Source organism: Hylobates moloch, unplaced genomic scaffold (genome assembly GCF_009828535.3).
Source record: "Hylobates moloch isolate HMO894 unplaced genomic scaffold, HMol_V3 SCAFFOLD_15, whole genome shotgun sequence".
NCBI lineage: Eukaryota > Metazoa > Chordata > Mammalia > Primates > Hylobatidae > Hylobates > Hylobates moloch.
Window position 1 is genome coordinate 22,991,908 of NW_026652290.1, and position 24,611 is coordinate 23,016,518.

The 24,611-nt window shown below is 40.2% G+C and overlaps 1 protein-coding gene across 17 annotated transcripts in view; it reads left to right on the forward strand.

The window, feature by feature from the left end:
• CTNNA2 (catenin alpha 2) overlaps positions 1-24,611 on the forward strand; it is a 1,201,677-nt gene that overhangs the window by 855,561 nt on the left and 321,505 nt on the right. Inside the window, exon 1 of one of the 17 annotated variants that reach the window (XM_032178063.2) lies at positions 228-498. The exons of 15 other annotated variants lie outside the window; for them this stretch is intronic. Coding sequence is in view for 1 of the 2 variants with exons in the window: in XM_032178065.2 (XP_032033956.1) it covers positions 8,987-9,079 (93 nt within the window). In the remaining variant the exon portion in view is untranslated. Of the gene's footprint in view, positions 1-227; positions 499-8,775; positions 9,080-24,611 lie in introns of those variants that run through there. One more of the 17 variants, XM_032178065.2, reaches the window with a different exon arrangement.

Below are 24,611 nucleotides of genomic sequence, written 5' to 3' on the forward strand. Positions count from 1 at the left end.
AAGGGGTGGGCATAAAACCAACATTTTACCGAACCACTAAAGTAATATATGTTTTTTGATGAAACGGAAAACACTTTCAGCTTTTTTGTCCATATTTCAAAAAAAAAAGGAAGGGAGAGGGAGGTGGAGGTAGGGGTAGCATCATCCACGACAAGATATTTCCAAGTGGGAAACTGAAATATTCTGTGCTCTCCCCCTTCCCTTTTGGGGATATATTCTTTTCCCTTTTAAAACTGTCTACGTGTAAGAGATACGTAGGAATCTGTAGAGAAATCAACATTTGGACCTTTGCTTTAGAAAAGCAACTTGAGAGAAGACGCAGGAAGGCAATGATTTGGGGCTTGGCTAAGATTTGGGGTCCCCCCCACTCTTGCGGGTACTGGAATTCTGCAGTCAGCCAGCCCTTTTTTGAGGTGGAAAGGGGAAATGCTTTCCAAACCCACCTAGTTTGGGAAGCCATCCCAGTCCCGGTGGTGTGAGATCCAGTGTGGCAAAAAGGTATGTCTGTGTACAGGGAGACTTGACCGAGATCCCTCCGGGGCTTCATCAGGCTCCACAGATACATATGGGGTACAGGGTGGATTAAAGAACGATTGTACTGTCTGACATGGGGAGGGCTAACCCTGACTTGTGCTGTTCATGGTGATTACTGGGCCCTGCAGTGCACCCCACTCCAGGAGAGTGTGAATGTGTAGGGATGTGGTAGTTTAAGCCATAATGAAGCCTACCCGTCTCCATACACACATCCTAATTAAGCTTTGAGACTGCACTAAATTGTGCCACTTTTTCCTCTGAGTATGACGAGAAGCCTTTGCCTCATTATTTCTATTCACAATCATTTATAGATAGGAGTCCTTACAATGAGCTCTCCCCCCACCTCCCCCCACACACACCTTGTGCCTACTGGTCTGGAGAGGGTCTGCCCTGGGGAGGGTCAGTTGGTCATCTGTTTAAACAGAATCCTCCAAGATGGCTGAGATAGCCTGCGGGAAGTGAGTGTGGGCAAGCCTTCCTTCTTGACAAAGATGCCCAGGGAGATGGTAGGGGGAGTCAAATGTGAGTCTCCAGCTCCACTCTTTGAATTCCTATCGTTTCTGCCTCTAAGGAAGTCAAAATCAGTAGGCATTATATGTGGTGGCACTTACTTTGATAGGAATGAGGGTAGATTACCAGAGCCAGGGTAGATGGACTGGACAAGTAACTGGATTGGTCCTTAGCATCTAAGCTGAAGAGACCAACCAATGGAATCAAAGTCACCAAAGACTGGTGGTACTTTTCAGGAAAAGTCATATGAACAGGGGCATGAATCATTCCATTTTGTATTCATCTGAGCTCTGCCCTGGTCATTCATCTCTGAGATGTATCATTTAATTGGAAGGAACACAAATCTGAAATGTCCTAGACATCACATGCTGTCTTAGGAGTTAGAAGAGACATTAGAAAATCAACCCCCTTAATTTTGCACGTGACTAAACTGAGGCCAAGAGACATCATGGTTTATTCAAGGTCATACAGCTTGCAACTGGCACAGATGGTTTTCTTTCCTTCTTTCTTTCTTTGTTTCTTTCTTTTCTTTTTCTTTCTCTCTCTTCTTTCTTTCTTTCTCTCTCTCTCTCTCTCTCTCTTTCTTTCTTAATTTGCCATTCTTGATGATTGCCTCTCTGTCACTCTTGCTGCCTACCTCAGTCTGGATCAGGCATTTGCAGGTTTCATCCTGGCACCTCCAAGGTGCTGCGGAACACTTTAACAGACAGACAGACAAATTCACCATCAAGTGGTTTCACCTCTTGCCAAGACAATTATTCCTGACAGCAGGCCAGCTGATGGAGCCATAAACTCTAAAGGGTTGGGAGGTGGGGGAGGGGTGTTGAGTAGGCGCAGGCAGGGTTAAACAGTGGCCAGCCATTCAGCGAGTACTGTGAGTACACACCACCCAATCCCTAGGGCTGCTAGGGAAAAAAAAAAAAAAAATCCTCCTAATGCTGGCTGCTTGGCAAAGTGGTGACAGAGGCTGCCAAATGGGCAAGAAGAGGTCCCACTTTGGATGTCACTTGATTTGTAGAGCTGGTGCAGAGAGGCAGAAGAGTTGAGTGTTGGCAAGAAAGAAAGGGAATAAAATTAAATTCACTGATTTATATGTGAGTTTTCTTCTAAGTGTGCTACTCAAAACTTAGAAGATGCTCCTAGGCTGTAATTAAAATAAATAAATTTTATATATATTATATATAAATATATATTTTATATATATTGCTTTTTGCATTATTATCCTGCAAATCATTTCATCTATATGGTATCTTTAAGCCTTTCCCACCTCTAATGTGGCAAGTTTGCATCTTTTCTACAGTTTTAAACCCCTTGGCAGAACCGTATACATTAACAGATTGAAATGAGCTTTATTGAAATTTAGCTATTCTAAGTCATCTAAGTTGCAGAATCCCAATTTATTATGTATTTAAAGCATACCAGCACTGATTAAATCAATGCAAATTAGGTTAAATAAGAACAACATGAATCGAGTGTTTCAGCAAAGTTGAGTCGAGAAACGACAACTTTTGAGTCACCACAGCAAGTCGATATGGCTGTTTTTCACGAGTTTTAATTTCATGCCTCTAAGTGTCCAATGAACTAAAAAAGGAAAAAAAGAACGAAAAGCTCACCTAAAGTTTTTTCTTTCCTCCTGCTTATTCTCTCATATGCCTTTACCTGTCTTTTGAAAATATCTGATTCACCAGGTTACAATGTAGCTATTGCGTGTACTGGATCAATCTCTTCTTCCCGGGTGACCATAGATTTCTGTTGGCAAACTTCTTCCTCAATGTTGTATATTGGATAAGAGATGCTTTATATGCTTTGAAAACACCCTTGACATTTTCCATGTTTGTCAGGGGAAGGAACCTGAGCTCATCTAGCTGAACTGCTATAGCTGCAAGTCTAGTACTAATAGTTGGGCATCAAGAATACCATCCCAAGCCATCATGCCAACATGTGATTGGGTACTGAGGCCAGACCTCCAGTTTGGGGTAAGAAAAGATAAGAATCTTGAAAATATGGATTCAGCAAATGGGAAGGAAGTCTGGGTTATATGAGTTATGAATCTGATGGCCAAACTGAATCTGGAACTAAGGGGAGGTAGAAGAGATAAGCTCACGGAGCAAATTCGTTGTAGTTAGAGAGGCCGGAAGTATAGCTTAACGGAGGGAAGAGTCGATTAATTCCTTCTCTCTTCAACCTTGTAAATTAGCCTTTGCCTAATGAGCCCTCCTGTTTTTCGTGGTACTCTATGTTGTGACGTGGACTGGGGGAGTCACATACAATTTTTTTTTTTTGGTATGTCATTATTTCTCCTGTTTTATCTCAACACTTCCAATTTGTTCATTTTAGTCAAAATAATTTGTGAACAAAGAGATGCAAGTGCAGAAAGTCTGAAATGAATCTGCATTCTGGGGATTGGCTTTCCATTAGCAGTCTTTGTCAATGTTCAAGGAAGGAAATTTGAGTGATTATTTTAATGTTCTGTCATCGCTAGCACCAGCCTGGACCTTGATCTTTATGCTGTTGTCTTTAATTTTCAGTGGCAGCGAACCGTGGCTTTTCTTTAAAAGGAAACCTTTAGAAGAATTGGGGGAGAGTGGGAGTCACAATTTCAAAAATAGAGAATTAACTTTGTTGTTTCTGTGGGCACATACCATACAGCTGGCATTTTACAGAATGCCTCAAAAGGTGCATGGAGAGGCTGAGGGTGAGGGCCCCAAGGCTACTCTCAGGAGATCCACTTAGGAGACGATAATTAGAAATTGAGGTCATTCTACTTATCAAACTTTATCCAACTCTTAAAGCAACATTGTAACGTGGATAGCAATAAGAAACTAACTGCCATGCTCTATGAATGATGTAAATGATGAGAATAAATAATAAAAGAAATAATAAATGAATTAATAATAATAAATAGAAATGCAAGTTCTCCCAGGCATGGTGGCTCATGCCTGTAATCCCAGCACTTTGGTAGGCCGAGGTGGGCAGATCATCTGAGGTCAGGAGCTTGAGGCCAGCCTGGCCAACATGGTGAAACCCGTGAAACCCCTTCTCTGCTAAAACTACAAAAATTAGCCAGGCGTGGTGGTGAGTGCCTGTAATCCCAGCTACTCAGGAGGCTGAGGCAGGAGAATCGCTTGAACCTGGGAGGTGGAGGTTGCAGTGAGCCGAGATCATGCCACTGCATTCCAGCCTGGACAACAGAGTGAGACTCCGTCTCAAAAAAAGGAAAAAAAGAGAGAGAGAGAAAAAAGAAAGAAATGCCAGTTCATGAGGCCTGTCCTCCCTCTCCACAGGTTTTCTCTATACTGGTGTAGAGAATATACTGGTGCTCTGATTATGCCATGTTACGCTTACCTATTTTTTTATATTCTCTCCATCTTTGCTTACCTTCATTTTAACTATCCTTCAAAGTTGATGGCAAATCTCCTCTATGATTTCTTAACTGACTCCGAGGCCCCCGCCCTCTATAAAGCAATCCCTTTTTCTTCTTCTGAACTCCATTAGCAGCTTACCTTTATCAATCTCGTGGTCCCGTTCACTTTATATGAGTGTGGCAATAATTTCTAATGATAGTATTTTAAAACTGAAAGGGGCATTAAACATCTTGGAGACGAAGAGTAAAAAGATCTTGTTGGGATTTCTGCTTTGCCACTTTTTAATCGGTATAACCCTATAGAAGTCACTTCTTGGTCAGTGAAATAGGGCTAAGGATGTCTAGCTCAGAGGATACTTGGGGAATTAAATGAGATCATGTAAACTCTATAGAGTTTGTTCATTTAATTTTTGTCACTTCTGTGTTTCTCTATTTACTTTTTTTTTTTTTTTTTTTTTTTTTTGTGAGACGGAGTCTTGCACTGTCACCCAGGCTGGAGCTCAGTGGCGTGATCTTGGGTCACTGCAACCTCTGCCTCCCGGGGTTCAAGTGATTCTCCTGCCTCAGCCACCCAAGTAGCTGGGATTACAGGTGCCCACCACCATGCCCAGCTACCACGTCTCAAAAAAAAAAAATGTAAATAGAGAAACACAGAAGTGACAAAAATTAAATGAACAAACTCTAATAGAGTTTGGCCACTCAAAAGTGTAGGCCCGAGACCAGAAACCTTGGAGCTTGTTAGAAATGTAGATTCTCAGGCCTCTCCCCAGACCCATGGAATCAAATCTGCATTTAACCATTAGCCACAGGTAATTCATTAAATTTTGAGATGCATTATTGGAACATTCACAAATTTTAACCTGAAATAAAAACCCAGATATCATTGATTCCCTAGTTTTGTAATTGAGAAGCTAAAGGGGCAGAAATGTTAAGTGATTGCCCACCCTTGTTAGTGGAATTGGGTCCAAAAAAATAAAACTTTCTGAATAACGTGTTTTCTCTCCTATTAGATTTTAAACACTTAGAATGGAAAGTCTATGTGTATCACAGGCCTGAGCACTTAGCAGGGCTCTTAAAGTTTGATTTTGTAATTGGTACAGCAGGTGGTGTAGAGCCTTCGTAGGTTCTAGCTTTAGGTATCTTTCAGCTGGTTTCTTCCCATATTATCCTAGGAGATAATGTTATTCTGACATCTGGCATAAGACTTTGACTGCAGTCTTCCAAGGCAGGCAGAGTTGCATGGTAATTGATCCCATGGGATAGCCCAACATGTTGCCCCTTCACACATACAATTTTGGAAGAGTCAAGACAGCAGGGACAAGTGAGGGGAGGTAAGTTGGAGGTGCATTAGGGTTATCTTTCTGGGAAAAGCTTTGATGTTAACAGAGTTTGCTTACATTATTCCTCAGTTTTCTTATCACTGCCAATCTGCTACTATGGCATGTGCATATTTCTAATGAATACTTTATTATAAAAAATGTACTTTGGGCCAGGTGTGGTGGCTCATGCCTGTAATCCCAGCACTTTGGGAGGCCGAGGCGGGTGGATGACGACGTCAGGAGTTCAAGACCAGCTTGGCTAACACAGTGAAACCCCGTCTCTACTAAAAATACAAAAAATTAACTGGGCGTGGTGGCGGGCACCTGTAGTCCCAGCTACCCGGGAGGCTGAGGCAGGAGAATGGCGTGAACCCAGGAGGCAGAGCTTGCAGTGAGCTGAGATGGTGCCACTGCACTCCAGCCTGGGTGACACAGCGAGACTCCGTCTCAAAGAAAAGAAATTAAAAAAAAAATGTACTTTGGGCGGCCGAGGCGGGTGGATCACCTGAGGTCAGGAGTTCGAGACTAGCCTGACCAACATGATGAAACCCTGTCTCTACTGAAAATACAAAAAATTAGCTGGGCTTCGTGGTGGGTGCCTGTAATCCCAGCTACCTGGGAGGCTGAGGCAGGAGAATCACCAGAAGGCAAAGGTTGCAGTGACCCAAGATCGCGCCACTGCACTCCAGCCTGGGTGACAGTGCGAGACTCCATCTCAAAAGAAAAAAAAAAAACGAAGTGACAAAAATTAAATGAACATGAAGTCACCTAAAATTCAATCACCAGAGATGAACTATTAAGTTTTGGGTATACATTCTTTCAGAATTTGTCTGCTGTTGTTTATTAATTAGGTTGTTTCTGGTTTTTAGTCATTGTAAAATATACTGTGATTAATTTCCTTATACCTTTGAGTATATGGGCACCCATGCCTTTAAATGTTTATTCTAGAAGTAGAATTGGTGTTCAAAGGATGAGGACTTTTAAAAAACTATTAATACACGATGCCAAATTGTCATCCTGAAAGATTTCATACTTTTCATCCTCAATAGCTGCTTTGCTGCTTTCTCTTTGCCTTGAGAAACCCCCATGACACCATAAATTAAAACACGTTTTGGGCCCCTCTCCTTCACCTGGCTGGGGCTCCAACCTGTATTTCTGTCTGCCTTTGTTTATGATGCCTTGGAACCATTCTTCCTCTTTACATCCATTTCCTCATTCCATCCTATGAAGGCAATTCCCACTTCAGAAAGAGGGCTGGCTTGGGGCCTTCAAGATTCCTTCTGGGAGTTTATGAGAATTTAATTCCTGCATCTTATTAAGTAGCTGGCCAGCCAAATTATTTCCACAAAGCCATTAATGTCTGAAAATGGATTAATCCAGCATTACTTAAAATGCTCTATGAGGGTAAAAGTATTTAAATGCATTTGTGAAATGCACAAGGCTTTGTTCTGTTGTTCATGTTTCACCCTCATAAGAAATCTCAGTCTCACAATCTCAATTGTAAGAAATCTTGTTTTTCGTGGTTTCAGCCATTTATTTGGGATTTCTATTAACACTAAACCAGAACAGTTTTGAAAACTTATTTAATTGCAGTTTATAGTGCATTTGACTTTAAACTGGCTATCACCTTACCAAGACATTCTAAGGTTCAGATTTCAAGCATTATAGAAGAATGCTGGTGCAGGAACCTGTTTTATGTCATAATTTTATCAATTATGGGGGATACCTAGACTACTACAGTTCTTCTACTTGGTATTAGCAAATTTCACCTTCTCATCCTAGCCATAAATAAAGGAACTGTTAGAAATGCGTGTTCCTCATTGCCACAAAGAAATAGCATTCGAACATAAATTTGATTCTCTCAGCAAGGCAGTTTTTACTTTCTGCAGAAAGGGTGCTCATCGCAGATGGAACAATGGCAAGAGCACACCTGGACAGAGGAGGGGCAGGAGTTCTTATTCCTTATGCAGGTAGCCCCTACTGCTGTGTGGTTCCCCTATTGGCTAGGGTTGGACTGCACAGTCTAAGCTAATTCTGATTGGCTATTTTAAAGAGGGCAGGGGTATGAGCCAGAGTAGTGGGGTGAGTAGTTGGCAGGGACGACGGTTAGAAACAGGTAACTAAAGGTGACTAAGGTCAGAGCAGGTGACCAGAATGAGTCAGGCCAGAGCAGATGACCAGGGGAACAGATGTGAACTGCTGATTAGGACAGGCGGGAAAGTTGTTTACTGAAACTAAAAGCAACTGGGCGAAGAGAACCAGGAAGTTAAACTTTAAAATGGAGAATCAAAGAATAAGAGAGCTGAACCTACTGACATACTGATTCTTTGAAGAGAAACTTGGGTTCAATATATTTAACAGAACCAATTTAATTCTATAGTAAGTTCTGTCTGTTCTGTCTCTAATATTCCTTGACACTTAATTATCTTGTTTTATAGAATTTTACAGATGTTGGAAATTTTGTCCTCACAGATAAAATGAAACTCTCTAAGAACAGACGTATTACTTTCTCTGTGTTTTAGACCTTCTAATATCTACCTTTAAAGGGAGAAGAAGATCAGATATGAGAGACCAGATATAGAGAGATGAGAATTGCCACATAGCACTGGTAAATATGTTTTCTCTTCTCTTAGTGCAGTCTGCATAGTTCTGGGTTTGTAAACACTCTCACTGAATTGAGTTTATTAACTAGTTTGAATGCTTGCCTAATCAATAGCCTGTGGAATCTAAACTAAATATAAAAACCTCTATATTACATTGACATATAGGCACAAGCTATTAGCCCAGCAAAGCCGAAACTCTTGAGTTGAAGTCACACAGATTAATGCCTTTATGTGTGGCCTCCTGTTGCAGATCTATTAGTTGTAGGAAATCCCTCACCATCCTTAAGCAACAGGTCTTCAGTGGTAAACTAACCTGCCTAGTTAGATGCATTTATCTCTTCATTCAAGCTGTCTCACTCCTTAATCTCTGACAAGAATCTTGAAAATGCCTTTCTAATTATTTAACATAAGTGTTTGCTGCTATTCTTGTTTTTGTTCATTTGTTTTAAGTCAGATGGAATTTTACCTGATGAGAAGCAGAGTTAGATAAAATGTGGTCCCTACCCTGTGTGTTCACAGTTCTGGAGTGGAGATGATGAGTAACAAACCAATATTATTCATGCTATGGCAGAGATGTAAACAAGAGCTGTAGTTGAAGAGATTTTTCTAGCTAATTGAGCAAGTCCGGGTAGAGGAAAGGAAGATGAATTGACCAGATGGATGGATGGAGAAGGCCACTCAAGTCAGTAGGCAAAGTCTGTGAAAAAAATATGAAGACTTCTGAGATGCATACCGTGTCTGAAGCACAGGTATGCAGGAGAAGGGGGTAAGAAAAGAGGAGACCAGAGTGTGAATTTAGTGCCAGATTGGAAAGACTTTCAACTAGAAATATGATTTCCAAAATGCAAGTACAAGGAATATAATTCTGATGACTCCCTCGAACATGAATGGAGGAGAAAGGATACTGAAAGCAATGAGAGCAGTTGGGAGACTACCATATCTTCCCAAATGAGATACTATGTGGGCTATGTTCACATTACAAATGGGCAGGGCAGCAGGTGCAATAATAGCTCTGCAGTGGATTGACAAACTTTTAAGTGGTGCTCTTTCTAAGAAAGGTGATTTCAATAGATGGATTGCTCTAGGGGAGAAGGGAGGCAAGGAATAGTAGGATGTAAAAGCCAGCTAAGCTCACACTTGGAGCCAGGAGTGAGCAGTTGAAGATCTGAACAGACATTAGAGCTGCACATATAGATCAGGGAGTCCCTGGAATGTGCTTGGTGGCTATAGTGGTGGCAGTAGATGCAAATTCCAGAAAGAAAGATTAGAATACCGGCTGATGCACAATCAAAAGTTTTCACAGTCCATTAAGGTAATATCTGGGGTAGCAGCTAGATGAGGAATAACAGGACCTTGTGTTACCTACAAAGTGCATATTTTGATTAAAAGCATTCGAATTCTAATTTATTACAACTGAATTTTGTTAGTGAGCAAGTGATATTGTGGACTGTATTCAGCTTAAGGAATACCAGTTTGCAGAGCCTCTAAGTGATGATTCTCAACAAGAAAGAATAGGATGGGGCAGAAGAAGTAGAGATCACCTCAATAGGAAGGACAGTTTAATAAAATTAGGAAACACTCCCCTAGTCCATAGCAAGCAGCCTTAAACATATAGGGATGGCCATGGGACTGTCATTAATATGAATTTCATGTGGCTGTGGAAAAGATAAAATATGGTTGAGCCTGATATATTTGGAGAGGACATTGGATGGTCAAGATCACCAACAATGGGGGAGGATGCCTGACCATGAGCGAACCTGCAAAGGAAATGTGTAAGGATGATGCTTTCTGCCCCACGGCTCTATGTCAGTGTCTAGCTGATGTTGAGTGTATCATTTCTGAAGAGGGTTTGTCATTGGCATATCACATCAATGTAAGATTATTCCTTTGCGGATAGACCTTATATTCCTTCCTCAAACATGGAACAAGGTGATGGCTGGAGGTCATGTCCTTCAGAGGCAAATCTATATTTGCATTTTAGCAGAAGAATTTGAGACATCTAATAACATTGTGAAAAGCATTTTCAAATTTCTGACTTTCTATTAGTCTGAAAAGTGTTCTGCCATTTAGAAGCTGTGTGATCTCGGCAAGTGACTTAACCCCTAAGCAGAAACATTCAACGTAGTAAAACAAAGGAAAAATGAGTTGAATTATAAAAACAGAAAATAGTTAAAATGCTATTGCAATAACTACCTATATCAGTTTCCACTATGCCAGGGCAAAAATCACACCCTATAGATTGAAGAAAAGGAGGGAAAATAATCATAAGCACAAGTTGCATTGTGCACCAATAACTCAAACTTTTGACTGCTCCCTCTTTAGATATCTGTTCCTACTTTAGAGGCTACATAAAAAGCAAAATCAAAATGAAAAAGGCAGCAACAAACACTCCAAAACATGGTGGTTAAAACAACAATCACTTCATTTAGCTTCTGGCAATATGTGTTGGCTGAGTATAATTTCCGTGGGGACCAGGTTGACTGAAAGCTGTGGTGCTCGCTCAAGTGTCCATGATCAACTGGAAAATTAGCGGAAGACTGGACAATCCAGGATGGCTTCACTCACAGGGATGGCAATTGGCAGCCTGTTGGCTGGGACTCAACTAACTTTAGGTTGGGGTACCCGAGTTCTCTCCCGCATGTCATCTCATCCTCCAGTAGGCTAGCTCTGGTGCAATCAGGTGGTGATTGTAGGGTTCCCGGAGCAGCAAAGGAGAAGTCCCAGTGCACAAACACTTTTCAAGTCCACCATTTGGCAAATTGCTGTTGTCTGTTAAATAAAGCCAATCACATGGTCAGCCTGAATCAAGGAGTGGAGAAATAGGCTCCACCTCTTGATGGGACGGGAAGAATTTATAGGTGTTTTTGCAGATTAAGTACAGCAGCAGTGGTGGCTTAATATTATTACAACTGTAAGTATGAAATGCTTTAAAGTGATTTTTATTTCTCAAGCCATATGACTCTAACGGTATCATCCATAAACACTGAGGACCAGCAGTGCAGGTATCACCTATAGCTTGTTAGAAATGCAGAATCTAAGGCCCCACCCAAGACCCACTGTAACAAATCGGAATCTACATTTTTACAAGATCTCCAAGTGATTCATAAGCCCGCTAAGGTTTTAGAAGCACTGTATCTTTTTGCTGTTTCTCATAATTCCCTTTCTTAGAATTGCTATCTTCTCTTGTCGAGTGATAGATCTTTGATTTTTAAAGGTGCGAGAACTGTTTCCTTCTGCACAACTGAAACAGAACAAACACAGGTTTATACAGTAAAACAGGTTGCTTCACAGCGTGAATAGCTAGAGAGAGAGGATATAACATTTTATGCTCAATTGTCCTGTGCCTTTTTTTAAATAGAAATTTAAAAATTAAGATAACAGTACATAAATATTTAAAATATTATATTTAACCAGGCAGCACCGTTCAGATATTAGAGCAATTTTTAAAGAAGCAGAAAGAGGTAGGCATGTACTTAAACTGACCTTTTCCATTTCTGAACCATTACTTAACTGGACCTTGATTTTCTGAAGGTTCAAAGATTGATTCTCCAACCTTTAGTCTGCAGTTTAAATATCTCTAGAACATGTGCAAGTCTCGGGATACTCTTTAAGATATTATACAATTAATAAGACCAACACAATTTAAGCATCTGGCATGTGCTGGCTACTGGTCTCCCCTAGTTTGCTTTTTACCTTAAGTCTGAACAGAAAGAGAGAGAAAAAGCAATTTTGCATTAAAACCAAATGCTGTTGTTTTGTGTGATGTTTGCTTGCCATAATGTCTTCTCAAAATGGGACAAATTCTTTGAAGCTATAACTGTTCTTTTAACTATATATGCTTTGAGGTCCTGTTCTTTTCAATCAATGAGCCAGCCAATCAATAGTTAACAAATATCTATTGAGTACTTCACATATGCAGGCATATTCTAGGTCTGGGGATACAGTGGGGAACAAAACTGAGCAACTTTGTAAGCAAATAGATTAATAAGATAATTTTAGGTACTGATAAAGGGAGAATTAAATAGGACCATATGGAAGAGAGAAATTGAGGGACTGGACCTGCTTTATCTACGGGTAGGCAAGGCTTCCTTGAGGTGGTGGTATTTGAGTTGACACCTGAATGATGAGCAAGGGGAAGCCATTTAAAGTGCCATGAGATATGCATACCAAATAGAGAGAACAGAAGGTGCCAAGGCCCGGACACTAAACCAAACCTGGTCCAAGAGACTGTAAAATGGCTAGTGTGCTCAAGTGAGTGAGATGGGGATGAAGAGATGGGAAGGAGGATTTTGAACACAAGACATGCTTTCTTAAAGAATCCATGCACATTTGTATAAATGTTGACGAACATTCACCAGCATCCTCATAACCTCCACTAGACCTTATAAAGTGATTGACTGCTCTGTTTCAGGCACCAAATTAAAGCACTTTAATATATTAATTCCATTTATTCATCAAAATTCTGTTAGACCCTTCCACTTTCAGAATATACAAAGGAAATCAAGGAACAGTAAACTTAAGCTACGTGACTTAACACAGCTGGTATTGATGATATAAAGTGATTTTTCTGCATTCCCTAGACCCTTTTATGGAACAATTAAGAGGGCTGGATACCAATCAACTTTTTAACTCTGTAAAAGCCAAACTTGACCCTATTAAGATCTTCCTTTCCCTCAGGTTTAGACCCAGCAAGAGGCGGGATGGGGCAATTCAAACTTTCCTCCTGGATTCCCACTCCTCTCGGCCCCCTTCTACCATCTGTTGCTGTTTGCGTAGAAGAAGAACAGAACAGAATACCGACAACCACACACATTCAGAAATCTCGTTTTGTATGTGGGAGTCTGGCTTCATTAACAAGTTTCTCCAACTCTCCCTGTACTACAACACCAATCTAAACATAACTCATTGAAGTCATGGGAATAGGCAATAATCAGCTTCATGATACTCAGATGTCAGTGTCCAGATATATCACCCGCTACTTCCTAGTAACCTGCTTCAAGCAGGTTGTTTTTCTCAAGAACCTCTAAATAAATAATGCCTATTTCTGTATTTTCTAGCCTCTGCATTGTCACTCTGATTCTAACTCCTATTAATTTCCACCTTCTTTCTAAAGGCTCCCATTCTCACTCCCGACTATTTCCCATCTACCCCCACAAATCCGTATGTCCACGTATTCACCCATCCATTTCTCAATCATGTAGTGGGTACTTACTCTGTTTTCTTAACTGTGCTAAGTGCTAAGATATATAAAATATTTTAGATAGTAGTCTCTTCTTTGTAGAGTTCACTCACTAGTAGGAGAATCATACTCCCAGAAGTCCATATTAATCTCCTCCTTCTTTGAGATGTTACTTATCTAAAATTGAGAGCAACTTAAGTAAATTTAAATTTACTGTATTAAATTGCTCTGTGTTTGTTTCTGTGTGCCCCTCCTCCCCTGTTTTCCTTTATGTCTTCTAGGTTGAAATTTCTCAGGAGCAAAGTCCAGGTTATATTCCTGGTGCAGTGAAGATAGAGTTGGGATATTTATGTTTAGGTTTGGGTTTTGCCACTTACTAGTAATTTTGGGGGCAAATTCCTTCTCTATGTAAAGAGTGGGAGTTGGGTTTGAGAATTTCTAAGATCCCATTGAGCTCTGACATTCATGGATTCATGAATTCTAAAATACCTAACAAGGTCTGGAAAGTGAAGGGAACATGCAATACAAAACTTGTTTCAAAGGCATTTATTTTTAACTTATTTATGTGGTGGGTGGTTTTCTAACTGAAATGTAACATTGTCCCTGGCTTATAGACTGAGACAGTAAATTTAAAAACAAACTATTGAAAAATCAGATTGGACCTTTGTGGTGAAGTTGGGCCTTTCAACAGAGTGTTAGGTTAGGATTCTTTCCAAGCCCGTAGAGCAATGCAGACAAGAGATAGTCCCTTAGTAAGCCAGTTCTCTATTTCAGCCTTCTTAGGGTGCTACCCCTACACTAGACAGTCAACATTGGCAGTATCAGAATGATCCTAGAAGAGGTTTTAGTGTATGTTGGAATAATCCATAACTGATAATTTTAAAAAGATAATATGCTAGTGGTTTATCTCTGTGCTTTAGAAGGTATTATCAAAGAAAGGATCTCACCCTTTATCAAACCCCATCACAGATGGGAGGCCGGCCTGGTTGCAACTCTATTCAAATGGTCTTCTGAATTCCTTTGACCATATGCACAGGTAAACTATGTTCAGATAGTAATAACCCTATATGGGTAAGTACTCATTTTAGAAAAACATAATTTTCTAAAAGAATTTAAATTCATCAACTAATTTTAATGTAATTGGTATTTGAAGGATGCCTACCAATTTGGAATATAATTACCTAGCAAGGGCTGATGGATACCAACCAGTTTTTTTATTGTTGTTTTTATTTCAAACAATTAAATAGTTGTTCAACAAAATGAGACTGGCATATTGCCAAACTGGCCACATCTCCAGACCCAAACAGGATTTGTTTCATTACATAATATGGTGAACAGTATATCTCTTCTGTAGTTGTTGTGAACATTGCAAAGGCTTTAGAAATCTTTTTGAGATCCAAGTATACCACTCAGGATATTATTCAACCAACATGGAGAACAAAGTACTGTTTTCTTTGATGGTTTTGCTCTTTCAAAATCTCTAAGGGTTGAAAATGAAAAGCAATACTTTGTGACTTTGGTGATGTGGATGTAGTGAGACTGTATCTGGGTCTCCAGTTCCACAGTCTTGCTTTTCACTCTGATTCTGTTCCCACCTAGCACCCCATCCCAGCTGTAATAAGAATTCTTGAGTTATAAAGTAAACTAGATGGCATTTACCACCCACCTAAATGAAGTGGTGTCAGGAGGGTTAAAATAAGACATATTCAAAAGTCCTCCAGAAATATTTGATGTTCTGTATAAAGACGGTAACCATTCACAGACTCAGCCTTTCTGTAAAAGTGAGAGTGTCTCTTCCTGCAGCCTGCTGGTAGGAAATGAGGCAAGGTTTTTCATCCAACTATTTTGGGAGCAGATAAAAGAGGAATGGAATGTTATAAAGTAATAATAAGAATGTCAGAGAATAATCTTGCTCTGATTCTGACATTTAGCGATTGCCTTCATTCTGGACATTATTTTTCATCCAGGTAATATTTTTAAACAACTCAACAATAAATGTAAAGTTACTGTTAGAACCTAAATGTCTTCATCTAAAAAACAGGATTAATAGTCTTGCCTCATAGCACAACTTTTAAGAAAATAAACATGAAATGATACACACACAGTTGGTTTCACAGGTACATTCTGCAGCTATGAGATAATTTTATTGTTTTTGTCACTTTTGTAAGGACCACTTCTAAAATAGTGGACCTGCTTATAGCATTGCCATTTCTCCTTCTATTTGGCCAAATAAGCACAATTTCCCAAAGTGGGGATCTATATTAGAAAAAGCCTTAATGTTTAACCCACCTCTGCTTTTCTCTTCTGACTTCAGCAGCTCTTGTACCTGTCTCTAGGATTGAGCCTTCACCTTCTCCGAATTGTGATACAGTCAGCTGCTTGCCTCATAGAGTAACTGGGTGAGGAACAGACCATTTGAATTCACCCCCCGATGATTGCCATGTGGAGAAACCCTTACTTTCATTTCTTGTTAAATATCAAGTGTGGGATGAAGAGAAGCAACCTTAAAAATTTACTTGATTAGACTTAGAATTAATTATTAATATTAGACTGAGTGATTAATATCTTGCCACTTTAGCATTACCATTTTTAAAGTAAATCACAGATCTCGTAATATTTCACGCTTAAATATTTTATGTATATATTTTAAAAAGCTGTTTTTACATAACCACAATGCTGTCATTGCACCCTAGCAAATTGATGACAATTATTTAATGTTATCTAATATATAGTCCGTATTTAGATGTGTCCAATTATTCCTCAATTTTTTTAAAGTTGAATGAGTTTTAATGTGTAACCAAAATATGTCTCCACACTTCATTAGGGTGGTGATGTCTTTAAGTGGGGACAAAGAAGGAGACTAACTCTATTCAGTTAAGCAAATCAGTCCACCATAGTGTGCCAAGATTAATGTTTATTCATATACTCAAATATTTACTAAAGTTTTAAAAATATGCTAGATGGCACAGATATTTGGATATAACTTTTTTGACATGATAGGTTCTCTGACATGGCCACATGTAAAAATGACTGAAAGAAATGATATAAGAAAAGTTAATGACGGATATAACATGGAAGAACTTGATAAACCCTCAAGTAAATATTTAGCGTGTAGATTATAATAGAAAGGCCTCCTGGAATAAAAAGGAAATTGGAGAGGCTTTGGAGGTTTCATTGAGAGGGTTTAGAGATTTTCTATCGTGGGGAGATGGCACTAGGAAAAGGGTATTAAGATCCAGGCTTGACTGGTGGTGAGGATATTCTGGGCGAAGTCTAACTGGTAGGAACAGAAACACTCCCAGTACAGTATATATTGAACAGAGTACAGATGCTGGGGGAAGTACACATTGAGATGAAGCGAAAGAAGTAGGTTAGAGCCAGTGATTTATCTTGAATCTGTTATTTCTTTATTGAACAGCATATTTTAAAATAATTTGTGGTGTATGAATTCATAAAATGTATGCAAATGAACTACAACCAGGAAAATTGTGGAATAAATCTTTTTTTTTTAAAGCCTACCATGGTGGGCTTAAAGAATCTGTCTTTTCTGATATATCAGAAGTCTATATATGCTACAACCAGTTGCTTGTGGCAAGATTTAGTTTTTGTGAATGCATGCACGCTGTACTTGTGGGCTCTGATGAATGATAAATGCTAAATCACCAGTAGTGGGAAATATTAATGTAAATTTCATCTTTACTGTGACTATATTTAATCAATACCTTATTTCTGCTAACATGTTCTGCGAGGCTGGCTCTGGCATGGTAGGTAATCTATACTCTAGGAAAAGGTATAACCCTTCTGAAGATTCTCTGTATTTTATTTATTTATCTATTTTAAAAAGGTGTACTAGGTTTCAGGGTAGAGTGGTTATTCCTCCTGCTGAGGAAGCAACAATAGAACAAAACATCATTTTAAATGTGGGTGTATTTTTTAAGATGAGGTTTGAGACATTCCTGGTATGTGTAGAATTTCATAGAACTACTTTATCAAAACATTTAGCTCACTTTTTTTCTTTCTAGAGAGCAAATTAATTACCATCTGATAAGCATGCTTAACTTTCTTCTTTCTAGTCTACTACCAGGCTTTTATTAGTTGGAGCCACTAAATCAAACTCAATATAGGTCATTGTCAATAAAATGCCCAGTGATGAAAACTAAGTAATACAGTGGCTTCCCTAAGCCCCTCATTTTATGTGGCGTGAAAACAGACCCATGAATGGGTGTAGGTGTGCTGAACTGGAGAAAAATTGTGCCTTCCTCAGCTCACTCTGTACGGAGCCACTTCCCTGAAAGCCAGTGAACCTATTTACCATTGTCATAGTAACACACAATTCGGGCCCACGTAGACTTAATCCCGAGAGGCAATTGTTCTCTTGCTTGGGCGGCTACGCTCCCCGCGGGGCTGCCTGCCGCCCCCGGGCTCCTGCAGCTCCCGGAAGGTGCGCGGCGGCGGAGGCCGCGGGGCCCCAAGCGCCAGCCTGGCCCCGGCGCAGATGCTCTGCCCCGGCCGGCCGCAGCCCAGCCTCCGCGTGTGTTGTCATGACGATCGGAAACGCGTGTGTGGGGAGATGGGTGCCAGTGTCTCCTTGTCCGTTATCCAAAACCCAGTCGCTTTTGCTAGTTCCTCACTCAGCATGTGAGAGAGATTGTCTTCTCACTCGGTGCCACTCGGGGGCCATACTCCAAAATCAACCAGGGCTGCCTGGACATCCAAGACGTTTCGGGCCAGGCGAGGCTATTTCCCTATCCTGTGCCATGGGCAAAGAAGAACGCCGCCTTCCCATGCAGTTCCCTTTGTAGCCCACCCCTTGCCATTCCAGGCATCACCGAAAGGTGTATAATTTGGGAACAGGCAAAAGAGAGAAGGGGTATTAACCGGAGAGGAACTCTAGTTCTTGAAGATGAGCCATCTTCTTGAAGAGAAGTGCGTGCCCTGTCGTGGTCCCCCAGGTGCCCTGTCTCTGAGCAGTGACCGGGGTCAGTGCTGGCACTGGCTCTGTCACTGCACACTGGTCGCATGTTTCTTCTCTTCTTCTTTTTGTGTAGCTCAGTGGGGTTCCCAAATCACAGTACATAGCAGCCGCTGGCGAGAGCTTTTGGTTTTGACTTGTTAGACACGGGTTAGAACTCCAAGCTCCTGATGTAATAGGGCTCCGAACAGGCCTGGGAATCTGCGTTTTGAGGCGGTCTCCCTAGGTGGTTCTGATATGCATCCAGATGTGAGAATCATCGCCAAGACCTTTCTTTCCTCCCCTTCATTTCTAGCTTTTCCTCTTCTCTCTTTCCTCCTTGCGTGCCTGCTGTCTCACAAATACAACTCCTCTTTTATTTTCCCATGTATTTTCCTCCCTCCCCCAACGTTTTAAGCATCTGTTGTTTGTCAGGCACTGTCCTAGATGCTTGGAAGGTTATGGTTTCTGCCTCTGTGCAGCATCTGTGGTCTCTCATTGACCTTCTCTCTTGCCAGCTCCTCTTCTCTTTCTCTCTGTACTTTCATTCTCTCATTTTCTTAATCACGTTCTTTGTGTTTCTTCTTCTTTTCTTTCTTTTTCTCCTCCTCCTCCTCCTCCTTCTTTTTCTATTAGTGAATCCGTATGTATTTTTAGCACCATGAATATCAGGATTTAAAAGTTTCTAGCATCTGCCTGGGTTTCAAGCCACAAATTCCTCCCATCATAGCTTAGAGGACTCCTGGACCACTAGGGGTGGGTGGAGCAGGATATTCCACCCTAACTCTTTACAAGGAATTTGCCTTTTCTAGAGCTCAGTATGAAAAAACAAGTTAGGTTACTCTCAGCTAACATTAGAGATATTTCAGTTTTCATAATGTTTAATGACCTCTTTAGGCTTCCCTTAAAGCTGCGATTAAAGATTGCCCTGCAGTCAAAAGAAAAGCATGTAAAAATGGAGCTTGCATCAAGAGAGAAAAAAACAAATAACCTTCCTGAATTAATCCTCCCCCTACCCCCATTATTCAGGCTGCTGTTTTACACGAAGATACTGTTTTGAGCATGAAAAATATGAATTGTTACAAATTTACCTGTTCCAAAGTTTCAATTAAAGCTAAGTGACACATGAGTATAAAGACTGTCAGAACCTCTCCAAAGTTAGGTGATTTGCTTTGCTTTGAAGGAGTCGACAAAGGGGCTCTCTTGGATCCTCGTGGGCCTCTGCTCGCAGGGTGAGGCACTTTCACGAGTCTCAGAGTCGAGTCATAGGCGATGTCAGGACATTCTGCTTCCACGCTGAGCTCATTTCTTCAGCCTTCCTGTGGATTTGAGGTCGAGGGCTGCAATCATCATGACCTCTGATCGTCTCAGGGTTAAGCCCCTACTTAAACTATTAACTAACTTAAAGATTTCATGTACAACACAATCAGCCAGCAGCTATTTATTGAAAAGCCTTTTATGTAAAAAGGTTTGGAGGACCTAGGAATTGTGAGAAATTTTTAAAAGGTAACATGTTAATTCTTGGATGTGGGGGAGACTGATTTACATGAAAAGAGAACTAAGTTCTTAGCTTCAAGTGATTTCCCAGAATGCTTGGAATAAAATACTCCTTTTTTGGTGTGACCTTGAGACTCCAAATCATCTGGACCACCTCCCTCCCCTCATCTTGCTGTCACTATGTCTCTTATTGGTTTTATTCCAGACACACTCTTTCCTTTGATCCCCCCCCCATGCCAGATCTGTTTTATGAATGTCCTTCCTCCCATCTTTGCATAGCCATCTCCTTTTCATCACTCAAGTTTCAATTTAGAGTCACTGCCTCGGAGAACTCTTCCCTGACCACTCCATCTAAAGAAGGCATCAGATCATTATCATAGCACCTGCTTTAATGTTCTGCCATGGCACATATTACTACTGGATATTATTTTCCTATGTATATATATTTCTCTTGCTTACCCACTAAAATATAAGCTTCATGAGAACAGGGGTTTTAATGCTTCTGTCCCATCTAGAAGAATGCAAGGCATTAAAAATATATTCATTAAATATCTGTCAAATGAATAAATGAATGAAAGACTATGTTACTTGCCAAGTGAGGTTTTTCAGACATTGAACACTAGTGTTTCTAGAAGAGGGAAGAATCACTCTAGGCTGAAGGGGACAAGAATTGATTAGAGAGGAAGAGATACCTGACTTGGATACTGTAGATTTGTAGGATTTATAGCTGTGGAAAGAAGAATGATGAGTTTCTTTCAGGTAAGGAAGTATTTGCCAATTAAATGATCTAATCCATTTTGGCACCAAAACAGATATTCAAGTATAGGTGAATCCTTTAACCTCAGTTACCACTTTTAGTCTTGGAGGCAAAACTACTTGCCATTCTAAAGTAGAGGTCAATCTACTTGCCATTCTAAATCCGTGGTTTTTAAAGCTGTTTTTTCTTTTATATTTTTCCTGATCAGAGAACTTTGTTATGTCACTCACCATAACAAAAACAGCATCAGAGAAATCATGTTTAAATAACTGCCTCTTTCTCTACAATATGAGAAGGGGGAAAACATTTTTTCCCTTCACTGGCAAAGAAGATGGTTATGGCTGATTAATCAGGCCATTAGATACAGTTTTGCTGCATTCAGTAGAAGCCATGATGAGAATTTAGCTTGAATATTCATGTTATAAGTGCTACATGAGTTTGGAACGCTTATAGATTTGCAAAATTTGAGAGCTAAAAAGGACCTTAGAGATCTTTTAGATTCTGCAGCCCATCCTCCATAGCATTTTTAATTTTGCAGTTTAAAATGCCAGGACCCAGACTAGTAAAGTGATTGGTTTATGGTTACATTGGTAGCTGGTGGGCAAACAGATTATCAACCCCACCCTTCTGATTTGCCATCCAGCAGTCTTTATATTGAACCTTAGTGAGCTTCATGCATTTGGTCATGTTACATAAGCAGAAAGAAAATCTGGAAGCAATGACTAGGCATACTCATAGAAGAAACCCCATCATCATTTTCAAAGTCGCAGTGGTGAAAGTGAGAAATACATATTGAAGGAACTTGCTGGCATTTGAAAGGGAATAAAGCAGTATTTGTCAGCCCTTCTAAGAGTAGGTAGAGTACAAATTAGGGAAAGTGGATGCTATTGTTTTAGTACCTCCATATATTTTCAACATTATCCAAAAACTGCCATGCTGAAATAATAACACACTGCTATAATTTTGTATCATTTAACTGGCAGTACACAGTACATGGAGATTTATTTTTTTTACTAATGAGTTTAGCTTTGCTGTTGCAAATAGTGTCAAATGTCATTCTTTCCATCCTCCAGCAGATGGCAACTCTAGTCTTCTTGTCATTTTATCTATTTCTATACTTAGAAGATGTTGTCCTCTGCCATCCCTGCCCCCCTTGCCTCTCCCTGAGAAGTTCATCTTTATGTACTGCTCAGGGTGATATGGGTAAGTGGATCCATCCCTCTGCCAATGGAATCACCTCCATTAGCATCTGACTGTGAAGGCCAATCTAAGTATGCCTAGAAATAACAAAATCACAAATTAGCCAATAGTTCTAATTTTTTTTTTTTTTAAAAAGAGGGGGAGAAGACAGAGATTCTAAAATAAGATGTACCACAGAAAACTTTCCATTTAAGGAAAAAAAATCTTCAAAAGAAACAAAATGTCAATTTCTCCAGTTCTAGCTTTAAAGGAAGATGGGTTTGATTAGATTATCTAAGTTACTGGCTAAAAAAAAGAGCAGTGTCAGATTTCTCATACACTGTGATTTTTGGTCTCTCTGCTGTCTCTTCCCTTCCATCCCTCCCTCCCTTTTACACTCTTTCTCTCAGTTGTCAAAAGTACTGTGCCTAGCCCCCTAATTTATTTGCTTTTTAGAAACCTGGTTTCTCTCTCTAGGTGTGTTCCTAAGGCACTACTGCTGATGACATTTATTTTCTCTCCTCCCAGTCTTTGCTCCCACCACTCCCACCCCTTCTCCTACCAGCTAGATCCTCACAACTCCTACAGGATTGCAGAAGTTCAAACACATGCTGCTCTCTGAGTGCAACTCTGAGGGCAGCTGTAAGAAATCAACAGAAAAGAATAGCTGCTACTCTTTTATTAAAGGAAAAGTTAATGATCACAGGCATGAGCAAGTTGATTCTGTCACCAATTCCTCATTGTAAGGCTTCCTACAGATATGCAAACAGATCTCCTGCCTAGAGGCACTTGCTTGCATCAGGAAGGCCTGAGCAAGGACATGGGAAGGATACAGAATGGGAATGGATTTGGTGGTCTGCAAATGCTGCGTGGAGGGAACTCTTGCTAACTCATCCTCTTCCAAAGAACCCAACCATCATGTCTTCTTCAAAATTGAAGAGCTGTTACCTTGATATACCAACAACTAGACAGAGGCTAAAGTGGGAGCAAGGAAACAGTAGCAGTAACATACCTCTTATTCAAGACAAAAAAAAAAAAAAGCAAGGTTAGCTTTAGTGAGTATGAGTTTCTTGACTATTACTGTCATCGTGTGAAAATGTGAGCTGATGCTGCAAATACAATCCTTGGAAACAACCAGGACGTGTGGAAATCCAAGTATGTTATCATTCACTGACAACCACTAATGAAGACAGGGGAGCTTACTTCAAACCCACAAATAATTAATTAGCACTGACAATAGAAGTATAAACAGCGCTTTATTTAATTAATTCCCTAATTGTTCTTCCCTGCTTTACTATCTGCACCCCTGCTTTGACTTTAGATATAACATATGCCCAAGACTTCCTTCCTTCAACTTTGTGATAATCATGTATCCGTTTGCTCAGTGTGGGAAACCATCTGAGCTAGAATTCCTTTCCCTGCTTTATATGTATAAATGTTTTTTTTTTAAATTTTTATGTTACTTTCTCTGTTTTCCCACACTTCCGATGCCTGGAAATGTTTACTTATTAACATGGATAGCTTATCTAGCACTCACCATTAGATGCATTTCACAGTTAATATGAAATGAGAAGTGAACAGTTGATAATTCTGGAGTGATGAGGAGAACTCTCTGGAATCTCCGTTCTGTTCTTTACGGCAACAAACTCTTTGTCCCTGTCTCCTCGCTCACCCACATTCTAATCCCAGCAATCAGAGAGCAGATGGATTGCTTTTTTGGGTTTTGTCATTATCTGTCTTTGTCAGGGAAGCATGATCAGTTCCTCATTAAAGGGCCAATAACAACTCCTTCTTTGCTCTGTCCTGAGTGAGGAAGCTGCATTGGAACCTTTGATGTGGTGACTTCAAGTTGTGTGAAGTAAAAAGGCATGTTTGTGTGTGGCAGGAAAGTGACTCTCCATAGGGGAATGGCTGGGCTGAGGGGCCAGACTGAGAGACCCACTGAGCAGAAAGGACAGCGTAGAGGGGAATAGATTTGGAGCAGTCAGCTGGAGCAGCAGGTAGTCCAGAGAGTCAGCCCTAGTGTCTGGAGTGGGTCAGCCCTGATACTCTTACAGAGACTGTAGACTCTTTCCCAAGTGGCTTTGCTGGTTATGGGCAGCCTCGGCTCACAAAAGTTGATTATAGCCAGAAGTTAAATCAGAGGCTGCTTAGGAATCTTGCCTGTGAGAAGGCCTAAGTGGTGTGTGAATGTATTTGTGCGTGTTGTGTATGTTTCATGACGGTCATGCTTCCATTATTGACAGGATATGGTCTGAGAAATGCGTTTTCATTGTTGTTCGAACATCATAGAATGCACTTATACAAACCTAGATGGTATGTATTTTTTTATTTATATACAGTTTTCATATGGAAAACTAAATGTCCCAGCACCGTTACGGGATATAAGTCATTTTCGCTACTTGATCTGCAATGCCAATATCAAGGACCATGTATCAGGTTTCTATATATGTTCCATTACAGTCTTATGGGATTATGGTCATATATGCAGTCCATCACTGGCCAAAATGTCATTACAGAGTGTCATTATGACTGTATATGCTTATATGTAAGTTTGTACAATGCAGTTCGTATTCCTTTTGATTACTCTGTGTATAATATTTACTAAAAATATTTGCAGAAATTTCCCAAGAATCACACAAACTCTGTTTGCCCCTGTCCATGTGATGTGAAGCAGGTATCTGCTGACTTCCTTTCAACCTTTATTTGATAGGCATT